Genomic DNA, 15,908 nt, shown 5'->3' with positions numbered 1-15,908 from the left:
AATCCATACCGGATGTTGTCCATAGTCCAGCACCATCACCTCTGAGCTTGTTAGAAATGCAGAACCTTGAGCATCACTCCGGACTCACTGATACCAAAATCTTTGCTTTAAACAAGATCCTTATAGATGGTGAATGGGAACCATGTTGCTGTGTCTCACTTAACTGACTTCAGCCTCATTTTCCTACTCTGAAAAGAGATAATAAGATCTACTCCACAATGTTATATGAAGGGTTACCCAGGTATCATAACTAGTACCATATGTCATGTTACTAGCTCATGGAGTAGGAGCTCAAACATAATTTTCTTAGTTTTTCTCAGCATCATTTGCTTCTGAATAGCAATTATACAGCCTTATTCCCCTTAGCATCTTTTTGCTGGCTCCTATACACAAGAAAGGTTTTGACTTCCATGATCTATCTTCTTCTGCCCCTTCAGATTTCAAAACCATATTTTAAAAAATCACAAAGTCCATGAGTTAGAAGGAACCTAAAAGATTCCTGTTCACCACCACTTTGAAGCCAGGAATACCTGTCTTTAGGTCCCAGGCTCACACAGTCTTTGTGTTCTCCCTGGTGACATGTTTTAGGTGTCAGGGATATATCAGGCACTCAATAGAGATGTGCCAGTTGCTGGATGCATGAATCACTGGGGCTTCCATTAATGCCAGTCCATGCTATTCTTTGTCTAAATAGGGCTACATGTTGTCATTATGTCTTATCCTGCCTATTCATTTCCCTTTAAAATAAACTTGTATGTCTTGTATACTCACTTGACCACCCTCTTAACTACCAAAGACACCTGAGTAAAGAAGAATACATATATGTGTGTATATGAATTCATATCTGTGAATAATTACAAATGTATTTTTATTTTAAGGTTTGATATTTTAAGTTTGTGTGCTGTCAATCAGCTCTACTGTAAGCCCTTTGAAGGAAAGAAGAAAAAACTGTGGCAACACTTTCTTAAAACATTAGTGCCTGGAAAGGTGTTTGTTTCCAAAAAGATATTGAGCTGATCAAGGCTGAAAAGTAGCTGTGAGAACTGTTTCCAGACTACTGAGAACCAAAGTGCCCATGATTCACTTCACCATTTCAGAAAGGACACAGTCAGACAGGAGAAGGAAGGGTTAGGAGATCACTTGGGGGTTCCGTATATCCCTCAAAGCAGATCAGTAGCCCTTTCTCTTAAGGAAATGCCTGGTAGCCTTCATGTAGGAGGTTCCTCCAATAACTAAATACTCCATTCAAAGATTATATTTACACAGCTTATTAGGAAATTTTTTTAATACTTTTGACACTCGTTAGACCTGTAATCGTCCACTGAAACTACTTTATAACAAGAGATAAACACTCCATTCTAAAGGATGAATAATAATTAGGTACTGCTTGGCACTGTGCTCTTTACAGGTCTAATTTTAGAGCATAATTAATCCTGCTGAAGCTGCGTAAGATAAGTGAAATATTTATGCAGCTGTGTTAATTCATGTATTTACTCCTAGAGAGACATTCAGAATTGGACATGGCTTTCCGGGAAGATTATCTTAAGACGCCCCCCTGGAGAAATGTCATTTTCTCTCCTATGTCTTTGCTTCCAGATGGCCTCTAAAGATGAAGTTGAAGAAAGACACGTTTTCCTACTCTAACCGTGTGACCGGGAAAGCAATGATCCACTATATGAAATATCTGTAAGGTCCAAGCTGTTTTGCAAGTAAGCATCTACAGGATACTTCAAAGATGTTTTATTACAAATCACCATGAAGACCATTTCCATGATACAATTGATTATATTATTGTCAGTGCAATACTAATGAGCTGTGTTGAATATAAAAGTTGTGCATAAACAATGATGGTGTTAATGCAGGGAACAGGATGGTGGTGAGGAGGAGGAACATGTTGGCTATGATAGAGGTGACAGCAGTGATGATGGCAATGATGACGAGGATCATGGAGTTGGTGATTATGGTAACGATGAGTCATGGAAATGCTGCTGCTGCTGAGGGTGGTGATGATGGTAATAGTGATGATGAAGGTGACAGCTGATGTTTGTTGAACTATTTCTATGTTGAAGGTGTTGTGCTACACTAAATTTTTCCAACTTCATCCTCACGTGAAACTTATTAGGTAAACATGTCGGAACCCATTCACAGATGAGTATACGGAGGCTAAGGAAGGTCATCCCTTTCACAGAAGTTTTTGTAAAAAGGACAAATGTAGATTTGGTTCAGATATGCACTAAATTACCTCTTCCTAAAGAGTTTACAAATTTATTGTACAGTATCTAAGTAGTAAATTTGGATAGATATCTTAGAAAAATAAATGAAACAGAGGTTTTGTCTAATTGATCCCCTTTCTAGAATAAGGCCCATTAAGTAAAGACATTTTCATTTAACAGTGAGGGGATTTACAAGGTCCCTGAGCTTTAGTTTCCTCCTCTGTAAAACGGGAATGGCTATGTCTAACTTCATAAGCTTGTTATGAAGATTAAATTAAAGAACACTTGCAATGCACTAAGCGTGGCAACTGATGTCTGCTATTCCCTAAATATGTTAGCTGTTTCATAAGATCTTGCATGAGAAACAAGAAAGATGGATAGGGTTATGATAGGACTCAGTCTTTTGACAGACACCTGTCACATTTAAAATTTTCCTTCAAATGAAATACATTCCAACACCAACAGTTTATCCATACACTTATTTATCTGCATGCTCAAAGTTCTGTGACATTTACTGCTGGAGATTACACTCCTTATGCTGAATAGTCCACCACAGGTAAAGGTGCTTAAGCAACCCCAGCAGTAGATGGAATAATTGGCCTTAAATCTTTAGTTTTCAACCTCCCTCCAAAACTCTACATCTTTACCCATAAAAGAGTACATTTCCAAGCTCTTGACTTGGGGCTTGGACTTGCTTTGGATAAGAGAATATTAGCAGACAAAAATATAGTGAAGCAGAGACTTGAAGTGTGCACAGGCTTATAAGATGTCCATTCTGTTCTTCCAGCAGAGGAAAGAGCTTCCCCAGGTAACCACTGCCTAGTAAACTTGGCACCAGAACAAATAGCCATGGGGCAGAGGTCACACCACTGACACACTGGCTTGCAGGTTTAGAGCTGTCAAATCCACTCCAGCATGAAGCAGAGCTCCCATGAGCAAACTAAATACTTATTGCTGTATGCCTGTAAGATTTAACAGCAATAGCTGACCAACACAGCTACAAATCACCATTACTGGCAGAGAACATAATCAGTGATCTGAGGAAGGCACAAATACCCTGTAGGGAATTCTGAGAATCAGATATACTTACTTGAGAGTTAAATATAAAACACATTTAGCATGCTTGATGACATTATGAGAATCCAGGGTTTAATTCTTGGTGTAGTCAGAGGAGGAAAAGATGCAAGAAATTCCATACTCCATTCAAATTCACACCAATCCTATGCAGTAACCTCTGCCTATACTGTATTCAGCTCTAGTGGTTGCTACACTTTCCTCTCTCAACTCTAGACAAGCATAGCATATGCTGTAGTCATCACTGAATATAGCCTCTGGAATGGGGCTTCTGGCCCTTGCCCTGAGCTTGCATATCTTCCTCACACTGAGCAAATTTCTGGTGCCAACCTGTTCTCTATGTTGACTTTGCTCCTCTTATCTCAGTGTAGCAATTCAAGAAGAAACCATGACTCAGATGGTTGTGTTCTAAAAGCCATGTCAGGGATCTCTGGGCTGTGGTGAGATCTCTTATGAAGCTGAGAAAGACAAGAAAATTCTTCCAGAGCCACAGTCGTTCCACTGGGCTCTACAGATCTGTAAATGGCTTAATCCCCTGTAAAACTTGGAAAGGTGGGAACTGTATGCTTTGCATGTTAGGCAGTGTTAGGGATGAGCTGTACTAAAAACCTACAGGATTTCTGCCCACCATCCCTTTTCTAGAGCTTTTCTTCCTTTGCTCCTCCATAGGATGACAAAAAGGAACACAACATGATCCACCCCTTAGTCAGACCTGATGAGTTCAGGAAAAAGTATTTGACCAAAAACTGATGAGGAATTCTGTATAATTTGAAATTTAGAATTTGGAGAATAGAGATGGGAATTTAGGCAGCTTACTTATGTAATAATCCAGCGCAAACTCTCTCAGTGCCATACTACTAGCATTTAGGGTCACGTAATTCTATGTTTAGAGATACATGGGGGGTGGCCTGGGCATTGTAAGATGTTTCCTAACATCCTTCATCCCTAGCCTGTATTCACTAGATATTGTAGCTAACAGCTTGCTTGTTGGGACCACTGAAATTGCCTCCAGACATTGACAAATGTTCTCAGCGAGACAAAATTGCCCCTCTTCCACTGAGGACCACCTCTCTAGAGGGAGGACCTCTGGATTTCCAGACTTGAGACTTGTTTTGTTCTAAACCTATTTGTTCTTGTTTTGCTCTAAATGTATTTGTTCAACCCTCTTAAATTCACTGAGAGAGCTGCTTCTGTGTCCTTAAAATAATTTTCTTTTTTTCAAATTTAGCTATCTAGAATTGCATTCCATTTTAAGCAACCTAAGGAAGCATGCATCACATGATAAGTACTTATTAGTGAGCAAATTCATTGCACAAAGACCTATTGGAAAACCAGTATGAGGATCTCAAGTCTCCTCAAAGTAGGGGGTGTCCCGAGGTCTTACCATCACCCACAAACTGGAGCAGAGCCAGGTCAATCTGCCTCTTCCAAGGTGAGCCCTTTTGCAGGGCGATTCCATAGCCAGTGGTGGCAAAGATGTACCCACTCCCAATGGTCACCAGCTTGCAGCCTTCATCCCTCCCGGCCTTGTAATTCAAGACTGCTGCATCATAGATGAAAGCGTCCAACTTCCTGAAATGACAAGAAACCAGGGAGTCATGCGGGTGGCCTGGTATCAGCTCAAGGCCCCGTTTCAGAGGTCTGATCCAGCATCACATAAGCTGGGGATGATGATTCATGGCTTCTCCATCCTCATCATAAAAGGATCTATTTTTAATGAGAAGATAAAAGCCAAAACCTTTTCTCTGTGACTTACAAGAGGCAGCTAAATAAAGATATGAAGAATCCATAGTAAGTAAACACGCAGGCTTGCTGGTTTGCTAAGTGTTTGTCCTTAACACCTCCAGCAGTGGGGAGCAGTAACCGGTTTTAGAAAGGTTTGCAGCAGAGCACAAAAAGCCACAAGGGCCAGTGCGCAGGCAGGGGACAGGGACTAAATAGGAGTGGGGTCTCTTCTTCCCAAAAGAAACATGTCAGTTGTTGGTTTACGTGACAAAAAAGTATTACATAATAAGTTTTTAAAAGCTCAAAATATAGAAAAGTATTAAGAATATAATTAGAATTTAAATCCTATAACTAATTATAAAAGTCTATAAGCCCTAATTCTGTAACTCAGAGAATATGGTAACATATTTGTGAGCAGGCTTCCAAGGTTTTTATGTGTATGTGTATACACATACACAGAGGGGTTGGCAAATTTTAAGGTAAAGAATATAGTTTTATGTTTTGTTGGTCACACAGTTTTTACTGTAATCACTCAACTGTGCTGTTGTAGGGTGTTATGGGTTGAAATGTCCCTCCCTCCCTCCAAAAAAAGTAAAAAAAAAATCATATGTTGAAGTCCTAACCCCCAGAATTGACCTTATTTGAAGATAGAGTCATTGCAGATATAATTAGTTAAGATATGATTACACAGGGGTGGGGTGGGCCCCTAACTCAATATGATTGGTATTCTTCAATAAAAAAAGAGGAAATCAGTCACTGGGTCACTTAGTGACTTAGAATAGCCCTATGTCAAGATTTAAAAGAAAATTTTTAAGGGATCAATGTAACTAATGCACAGGCTCTGTGATCAACCCTGTCAGTCCTTAGTATTGCAAAAAAGAAGAAAGGCAGAGAGCAACTAGAACACACATGCGGAGAGCATCACGTGAAGACTGGCCTCATGCTGCCACAGCCCAGGGACCAGCAAAAGACAGGAGAGATGCCTGAAGCAAACCCTTCCCTTGACCTGCGGAGGCAACATGGTCCTGGCAATACCTTTATCTCAGACTTTCCGCCTCCTAATCTGTGAGGCAGGAGATTACTGTTGCTTAAACCACTTGATCTGTGCTACTTTGCCAGGGCAGCCCAAGTAAACCAATATACAGTGCCAAAGCAGCCATAGATAATACATAAGCAGGTGAACTCCATTCCATTTCATTATGATGCTATTTACAAAAGAAGATTGGTCCCAAAAAGGATTTATATCATTCAAATTATTTCACAAATTACTTTCTTTTCTCATTTCACACAGACTCAATTTATTTCCATGTCAATAAACATAACACTTTTTTCTTTATATGTATTTATTTTCATTGAGATATAACCCATATGCAATAAAAGAACTCAATAAATTTTTACATATGTACATACTTTTAAATCATCATGCAGTTCAAGATTGGGAGCACTATAATCCTTTCAAAAGTTCTGCATGCCCCAGGAAATACACTCAGCATTTCGCAAAAGATGAGTATGTGATCTTAACACTGACATGGCTGTGCCTAATCATTACCCACAGCTCTATAGGTGAGAATGTATCATCTGAATCACTCTCTTTGTCGCTGAAACACAATACTCAACATGCACAACTTAAAGGAGCAGAGATTTATTTGAGTTTATGGTTGAGTCCATGGTAGGTTGGCTCTAAGGCAGAGCAGCATGGCAGAGGGGCATAGTAAAGGAAAAGCTGTTCATGTCCCAAGAAGGAAGAGGCAAAGTGAGGAGCCAGGGAAGATATACTCCTCCAGGTTGACACCTCCTGCGACCTGCCCCTTCTGTCCACACCCTATGTTCTAACAGTAAGGCAGCTATATCCCCACCACCGTGATTCAGTCATCTTCCAAAAGCCCTGCCTATGAGCACATGAGGCCTTTGGGGGACATTCTTGATCTAAATGTGCATATTGTCTCCAAATTTTAAAGTTATTTCAAAAGAGGCTGAAATAATCACCCTTTAATACAAAGATGGATGTCTCAAACTCTTAAAATAGGTAGGAACATTAAGTAAGAGATTACTCAACATCCTGACATATTCTCAACTTTATTGCTTTTCTTTAACAAGGAAACATAAAACAGTGAAGCAAACAAAAATAAAAGTGGCTGGGAGAGGATGTGAATGCTGCACGCTGTGAAGAGACAGCTGCTGAAGGTCTCCCTATGGAAATGAAACGATTTGGAAAGTTTATGGCTGCATTCTTCATTTTATTTTTTTTTTTGTTTGGTTTTGTTGTTGGAATGATTAGAGTGGGGCAAAACTATAGGACTTGTGTCTCCCACAGAAAGACTTTAAAGTTTTTATCCGAAGTTTGGAGGGTCAGAGATTTGGCAACAGGCTTTGAGCGTGTTCTAAGGGAATCAGATCATCCAAGCAGAAGAAAACTGGGCATTGTCAATTGTGAAAGGAACCCAGAGTTAACTAGCAAAAGGGGAACAACTTTTTTAGATATGGTACTGATACTGTGGGACTATGGGATACAGAGCTAGAACAAGTGGAAAGTAATCCACACAGGATGACGGTAGGATGAATGGGAGGAGCACTGGAGTAGTAGGTGTAAGAGATCTGAGTCTCAGGTTAGGTGTGGATGATGATGTGACCTAAACCACTTCCTCTTTTCCTATTGTTGGTTCCTCATCCTGGTTCAGCTGGGGCAGGGTATGATTCTGGAGCCAAGAGTCACTTCCTGTAACTTTCAATGGGGAAACTGAGCCGCCTGGATTACATAGGCATCCTGAGGACTTTAAGCTATGGGTGGCATTTGCCTTCTTGATGGAGCCTAGATACCTGCATCATAAATACTTCACATATCAAAGTTGTCATCAAAATGCTGAGAATCTTGATTTTTATGAAGAGGTTCTAAGTCTCAACAACCTTTTTCCTCTCAGATCCTCAAGAAATAAACATACACATATAGAATAGGTGTTCATGGAGCCATCAAAAATTAACACCATCTGTTGATATTCATGAGGTGAAACCCTTCCCATCTTGCTAACCCACCCTATACCAAAGCTCTGCAGGGATGGAAACTGAAAGACATGCCTGGCAACCATGCAAGAGTTGCCCAACAGCAGTTGTTGGACAGAGACCTGTTGGACAGGTCCCTATTTTTAGGGACAGGTACAGATTTCTTTAAATTAGTACCATATTTCATGAAAAATTTGCTGAGCAAGAAACAGCCAGATGAGCAGAAAGAGAAATAAGAAAAGTTTGCAAAAATATGATACTGTCAATTGAAAGGCAGGACAGTTCTTTACCAAACATGGTTGATTCTAAATGGATATCTGGGGTGCACTGGTAAACATAGTCTCAGGGCTGTGGCCATGGACAGCCACAGAAGGGCCTGCCCTTCTTGGCCTGACTCTCTATGATCTGTGACCCTATCAGAATGAAAGTAATGTTAACACATGACACTGTAGGGCTGGGTTTCTCTCTCATCACCGATTACAGAGATCTGGCATCTAGAAACAATGCCCACAGATACTAGTATATTTAAAGGCATCCTGGGGTCACACTGACCCCTTTGATATAATGTTCATTGTTTGCAAGGTACTATATAAAAAAAAATTACATAGCATTTTATACACATCATCCCATGGGATCTCACAACTACCCAGTAGGGAGATATCATAAATATTGTGGTTGTTTTCCTATTTTTTTCTATGAGCAGACTAGGTTCTGAAAGAGTAAGGCAGTCTAGGCCTCATCAGTGATATTTCCAAACTACACTATGAATCCTCTGTTGTCCAGTGGAACTTTCTTCAGTGATGAAAATGCTGTATATCAACACTGTCTATTGTGGTTAGGGGGCCTTTAAAATGCAATTAATGCAGCTGGGGAGCTGAGTTTTTATTTATGGGAACGCTGATACACATGGTTACATGTGGCTGGGGGTATTGCAGTGGACACCACAGCCCAGACATGCAGAACTGGGCAAGGTAAAGGGTTAGGGAACAGCATTCCGGTTTCTTTCCTTCCTGTGGCTCGAAAAGGTTGACTTTTGATCTGTTGTTATTGAAAATTAGTGTTTATGTTTGTTAAAAAGAAAAATTAAACATTTTTAGTACACTGGAAAGAGAGCTTCTGTGAGTCAGGAACAAAACACCTATATGTTCTATCTGTAAATAGCAGTCTACCCTCAGAAGGCTTTGGGAAATAAGGCTATGTTACATAAGTAAAGTTATGTGCAGCCACTGCACATAACAAATGCTCAAAACACACAAATGCACTCAGTCAAACTCACAGTTTACAGCAAAGGGGTTTACATATTTTATGTGCCCTATATAAAAAATCCTGTCCTGACCACTGAAGATGTTACCTCGTTCTACTTATCTCCTGTCAGTGTACAAGGAAGGGTACACTCTCCCATCATCTGCTCTTCTAATTGTCTGATGAAGAAACTGAGGCAGCAAACAGTAAAATGAGTCAACAATGTCACCCAGACTCCAAGGGTTAAAAACAGCATTTAGGCCCATGCAGGCTGATGCAAAGGTCAGAGACATAATCATTATGACCAAGTCATTTATTCCTAGGACTTGTGGGATAAATGGATGCAGCTCTATGTACTACTTAGGAAATTTAGTTTAGGGATTTTAGCTGCATGTTATGAAAGAAAGGGACAGAGTGGGACCAGAGCCAGAATTTAAAGAGATGTGATAGATTTTTCCATTTCTGTTCCAAGCAGATATAGCACCTGGAGCCATAGAAAACTCCTCTTGTTCCCCACACCACCTCTCCCATCCTTTTGGGAGGTCTTTCAGTATTAATGACCACAGTTTCATGTTGAAGGCAGAGGATGAGAAAGGAGCAAAGGCCAACTGAACTGAAGCCCAATTTGGACTAAAGGCATTTGGACGATTTGAGCTGTGACTGCCGAAGACAGAGTAATAGATTGGGCTGCAGTTGGGTAATTGGCAGTGCCAGGCTTGGAAAAATGGAGACCAAAGGCCAGCCCTGGAGGGACCAGGCATACAAAACTAAGCACGGGTGAAGCCGAGGGCTCACAGGTAAGGGAGCCCTGTTACTCTTCTCTAATAGCCATTTCCATCTCTGCTTTTTCAACAGGAAATCACCATTTCCTCACCATCCAGGCTAAATGCTCCTCCTGCTGGAAAGGGAAAAGCTCCAAGGTCAGGACCTGCCTATGATGGTGAAAGAGCCCCTACCTAGCTCACTGAGGATAATACTGCATCTGCCTCTGCTCCCTCCAGAAGGGAGATCCTTTTTCCCCCACCTCTGTGACAGATAAAATGATGCCTCTGCTTCCCAACAGGAGGGCCAGGACAGAACTGGAGCCCAAAATACCTCACAGCCTGGTCAGTCATTACAGAGGTCACGTGGGTGCAGTTACCCTCCCTGTAACCAGCAGTCCTCAAGGAACACAAATGCTTTGAAATGACAGTAACTTAGAATGAGAGGGGGAAATAAGACGCCCATCTCTGTGAATTTGCAAAGGAGCAAAGTAAGGTGGGATGTCACATGGGCCTCATGCACTTGAGCTTGCTGGTTTCCTGCCGGAGCTTCTGACAGCTCTGAAAAGCTTCAAGAGCTTTTGTAATATGCATATCTGACCTCGTTACTTCAGTCAGCCTGTCTCTCTTACACCTGTGCAATGCCCTTGAAAGTCCACTCCTAGCCCCCAATATGGCACCCATTAACAAAACTGGTAACCAGTACCCAAGAGAAGATCATGGCCTAGTGCTAGAGCATTGCCCCTTCAGGGACAGGGACTTGGATTATCAACTGCTCTGACATTTCCTAATCAAAAGTTTCCGGTTTTAGCTCATCATCTCCTTATGAATGTTTTCAGATGCTCTCTGGGGGTCTCAGCACATTTAAAGGCTAATTATATAGTTAAAGTTAATTATTCATTCATTAACATTCAAGAAGCCTTTAACAAGACATTGACTTGTTCTGGTGAATTAATGCAACCAGAGTGAACACGCTTGTGTGTGTGTGTGTGTATTTTGGAGGTCTAGTCTCAAGTGTTTCTGAAAATGAAACATCTCTTTGATGATAACAATGTATTTTTTTAGGTCATGTCAAAGCCTTGTTAGGAAGAGCAGCAGACCCACACATTACACAAATTTCATATTTGGCCAACTATAGAATGGTGTACAGGATTCAGATCCATCTTTAACAGCTCTGGGAAGGAGATCCACTACAGGTCCTCTCTGAGCTTCAGTTTACTTGTCTGTAAGTTGAGGACATAATAGCTCTCCTGTAAGGTTGCCTGACACATAAGTTAAAATGGAAGTGAAGGTGTTTGGTGATTGTAGATTCTGGTGACACTGGAGATTGTTAGGCAACAATTATATCCTTGTGCAGAGAAGAAATAGTGATGGCTCACCAGCAGGAACCCAGACCCAGAGCCGTGGGTGGCAGAAGGACATGCATAGTTCCTCAGAGAGTATCACTGAGGCATGACCACCATTGAAATGTCTGCTTGGGAAGGAAACACTCAGCCTACAGAGACTGTAATTGCCATCAGTAAAGTAGCCTAGAATCACTTTGACTCCAAGTTTGTTAGTACAAACTTTAAAATCAGAATTATACTGACATTGATCAATTTTCACTAAGCAAGCATTTTCCAGAGCAAACTCCATTAAACTAATTTAATTCCTAGATCAGTGCCTTGCATAGTATAGTTAAATTGTTTCCAATTTTTTGAAAGCTATTTTCACTGGAATCAATTTTTTTCTTGTTTGAATTCTATGAAGATTTGATTCATTGATTAGCATTTGGAGCAAAACAAATTTTACTAATTTATAACTTCTGCCATTTCGAGTTGTCTTTTTAGTTATTATTTCCACCAAGTCCAATTCTCCTGGGTGAAAATTGTGCAGATATACAAAATTATTCAGGAAGATTCAAGTCCTCTATGGATTTTTAGTCAATAACAAATTTCACCCTGTGTGCTTTTAGCTGTTGCCAGTTTAATTTGTGTCGATTATTTGTACCAGTAATATTCACCATGAATTGGGCAAAAAGAACTGGTGGTTAGTATTTATTTTTTAACAGAAAATGCTGGGGAGTTTTGTAAGACAGAGAGAAGCAGAGAAGTAGGAAGGATATAAGGGAAGAGAAGAAAGTGGGAGGAGCGTCAGAAACAGACACCAAGTAAAACAGGAAGGCAGGGAGAAGAGACCAGGCATGGGAGGAAAGAATAGGAAAGAGAAAACAAAGAAAGGAGACAGAGGAGTGAGACAGTGGGCGTGGAGAAGGGCGGGACAAAGAGATGAATGTGATGATTCAGCAAGAATCTAAGACAGACAAGAGACAAGAGACAGTAGTAGGGGAAGGAGAGAAAGAAAAGAAAGAACAAGAACAAGCACAGGAGATGGAGTGGATATACTTTGCACCCCACCTGCTAATCTCAAAAATAGAAAGGATTGAAATTATGTAGCAAATCTCTGCTTTGCTTCTGTTAAATTTAACATTGGCTCCTGTAATAGTTTAGATCTAATATGTCCCCCAAAGTCTCATGTATTCAGAGGTGAGGTTTTTGGACAGTGACTGGATCATGGGGCACTGTACTTACCAGTAGACCACCTCTATGACTGATCCTATGAGTTCATAGTGCAATGCATTATTAAGAGGTGAGGCCTCAGGGGTGACCTAGAAGGTGTATTCTTGGTCCAAGCTCCTCTCCGTCTCTGCTTCCTGGCTGCTATGTGGTGAGCAGTTTTCCTTTGCCATGGCATTGTGCTCTGCCTTGGAGCCTGCCAACTATGGACTAAATCATGGGTCAAAACAAACCTTTCCTCCTTAAATTTCTGGTATCAGGTATTTTGTTCCAGAGATGGGGAAGCTGACTAATACAGATCCATACTGACTATGCTGTTAAGAGCACAGAGATTATGTAACCCAGTCTTAATTTTCCAGAGGAGGAAACTGAGCCCCAGAAATCTCTACCCAAGATGTCCCAGGGACAGTCAATGATTCCAAACCAATTTACTACCCACCAGAGCAAAGTGCCTCCAGGGACCCACTGTAGGGTTTCCCAAATGTGAGGTCAGAGGAACTGGCCTGGTCACATCCCACAGGGAGTTGAGCAAGTCTCATGAAGCTTTGATTTCCCTATTTGACTAGATGGAAAACAAGATCTCTCTAGTGTTTCTGGCTGGATAAAGTAACAGCTATAAATTTGCTGATGAATAATAGAGAAGACTGTAAATGCTTATTCTCCCTTCACCCCACCACTCCTGTTCTGACATGAAGAAAGTGTCAATTCTTTCTGGAATATAAATTTTTATAGTGCTCCTTAGACTATACTTCTCCAGGGTTGAGATCTAGTGAACCATGCTGCTGAAAATTCTATGCCTAGTATTATTATAAAGAATGCCCCAAAACAGTTTTTGTTCTGAATTTTCTTGAATATGTACTACCTTCCAGACAGTGATCTTTGCTTAACAATCTTATTTATTTATTTATTTATTTACTTATGTATTTATTTATTTGGTTGTTTTGGATTTTTTTGAGAGACCAATTAACAAATTCATCAATCAACTGGTTATGTAAGACTACATTTTTAAGACTATATAAATATTTTGACCTACAAATTCTATTTCTTGCTCTTATTCTCAGACTACTTGTTGGTGGGTGCAAAGGATTTATTGAAGAGTTTTAAAATGGTCATATGACTAATAGCCCTTTTCTGACCAAAACACTCACCAAGAGGAAAATGAAATCAGCTATGATGCACACACCATAAAGTTCTCTGTAGACACTTGCAGATATGGCAAACTCATCAAAGCATATTATTAACTGAACACCAACCCTTGACATACTGCACATAACTTGATAGCATCTCAACAGAATGAAATTTATAATTCTGTGTGAGCATAAGAATATATGCATATAAGAAAGGTCTAGGAAAAATGGGATGTACATCAGATAATGCTTTCCTGGTGAGGGGTGGTTTGACACTGCAACATGGTCAAAGGGATGCTTACTTATCTATATTTTTAAATTTTTACAATGAGAATTTTTTTTATGGTTCAGAGCAGAGACCCTAAGACTAGTTCAAGTCCCAGCATTGAAGTCACTGCCACTGTGCATAGGCAAATGACTTACCCCGTCTGTGCCATAGTTTCTCTGTCTGTAAAGTGGTGACACTGAATAGGTCAACCTCAGAATATGGGCATGAAGCTTAAATAGGGAATTATAGGTAAAGTGCATACAATAGCTTCTGCTAGGAAGTTAGAGCTGTGTGGACAGCAAGACTGAGAAGCACGGTATGGAGAGGCAGGAAATCAACCAACACAATACTCAGCCCAAGGTGGGGGTTCATGTGCAAGAGCCTATACTGTGTACCTACACACTGTTATCTCTGTGACTGTAACATCACAGCCCTGCTGCACGCACCTAGATGGAGCACTAAGGAGCATAGGCACTCCTCTGGGTCCCGAGGCACTGGAACACAGCTTTTCCTGGGAGTGTTGACATTGGACACCTGCTAGGAGGTAGTTCTAGGAACATCTCAGAACAGCCTGGATAAGTATAGTAGGCTGCTTAGTGCACTCCTCAATTTATGTTCCTCTGGAACCCCAGAGCATGCTCTTAATTGAAAGATGCATCTCTGAAGATATCATTAGTGAAGAATCTTGAGATAAAAGTATCTTGGTAGACCTTAAATCCAAAGACCGTCCTTGTAGAAAGAGGAGATGAACAAAGGGGAAAGGGCCATGTAGAGATGGAAGCAGAGTCAGAAAGAGGTGTCACAAGCTAGGAAGTCCTGGAAGCCACCGGAAGGGAAAAGATGGGGAAGGATGCTCTTCTACAGTCCTTGCATGGAGCAGGACCTTGTTCATGCCTTGATTTTGGATGCCTGGCCTCCATAATTGTGAAAGAATGCATTTCTGTATGAACTGAATGCAAGCCAGCAAGGTGTGACACCTGTGTATGGCAACCCTAGGCCAGCGATGGTAAACCTTCCAGAGCTTTCATTGATAACAAACAGCCAGCCTCAGCAGGTATGCCATCAGTGCACTGCCGCTTCCCTGGGCCATCACTGTAGTGGGGGAATCTTAAGGTGCAGCACCTGAGCTCTCTCCACCTGCATTTCTCTGCAAGAGGAATGGGCTTGGCCTGCCAGAGAAGAGGCACCTATCAAAGCTGGTCCCATGCACTTACAAGGAGGTGTAGACAATGTCTCTCAATCTGTGCTTCATGCCTTGTGCATCTTGAGCTAGCACAGCACACAGAAAACTCTCTGCTCCCTATGGCTGATGCATATGACATGGGTAAAAGTACATCCGAAGCAGATACTTGAATCCTGGGGCCACTTCAGCACCCAGGTCAGTGGAGCCTTGTTTAGAATTTTAACTGTGGAGAAAAAAGCATGGAAGAGAGATATGCCAAATCCGAGCTTCTGCTGGGCAAGAGCTTCTGTGTCCCCGCTCTACTCCTACTACCTGGAAACAAGCAGGTCCAGCCCTGCTGAAAATTCTCCCTTTCTCAGGGCAATCTGAGGTTTAACACATCATGGGTCAACAGGACAGCTGGGTCTGCTTCTGAATGCTTGCTCTGCCTCTCACAGATGTCAAGCTTTGGGCCAGCTGCTGCTAACCCCTGACCCCCAGCTTCCTCCTCTGTATGATGGAGAGAATGCAGGAAGAAATGGGGATGAAATGATCAAGTTCTGGTATGAGTTCTGTGATCAATATAGCAGGACGTAGCCTGTAAGGATGCAGAATCTGCCAGGGAGTTGCTGCTTCTTCATTATTCTCCCCAGGAGGAACTTTCAAAACATGTGCGGTCTGTGGCTCCACTCCCAGTTTAAGGGACACATCTCTTCCACTCCCTGTGGATCTATTTCTTTTTCTCATCTCAATGGCAGAAGCAGCATTAAGTTCCCATAGATAA

General features: G+C 41.3%; 1 protein-coding gene and 1 long non-coding RNA gene across 2 annotated transcripts in view; one reads left to right on the top strand and one right to left on the bottom strand.

Moving 5' to 3' along the window:
* The window catches only part of LOC106149276, a 44,693-nt gene extending 33,312 nt beyond the window's left edge, over positions 1–11,381 (top strand). Inside the window, exons 2-3 of the long non-coding RNA XR_001235351.1 lie at positions 1,597–1,709; positions 10,107–11,381. This is a non-coding gene — a long non-coding RNA (uncharacterized LOC106149276). The remainder of the gene's footprint in view (positions 1–1,596; positions 1,710–10,106) is intronic.
* Positions 1–15,908, bottom strand: part of Grin2a (glutamate receptor, ionotropic, N-methyl D-aspartate 2A) — a 394,074-nt gene that overhangs the window by 33,235 nt on the left and 344,931 nt on the right. The window contains exon 12 of the mRNA XM_005391203.2: positions 4,672–4,859. Within this exon, the coding sequence (XP_005391260.1) occupies positions 4,672–4,859 (188 nt within the window). The remainder of the gene's footprint in view (positions 1–4,671; positions 4,860–15,908) is intronic.

The sequence above is a fragment of the Chinchilla lanigera genome, unplaced genomic scaffold (genome assembly GCF_000276665.1).
Source record: "Chinchilla lanigera isolate Chin_1 unplaced genomic scaffold, ChiLan1.0 scaffold00041, whole genome shotgun sequence".
Lineage (NCBI taxonomy): Eukaryota > Metazoa > Chordata > Mammalia > Rodentia > Chinchillidae > Chinchilla > Chinchilla lanigera.
This window is presented reverse-complemented; position numbering and strand designations above follow the sequence as displayed.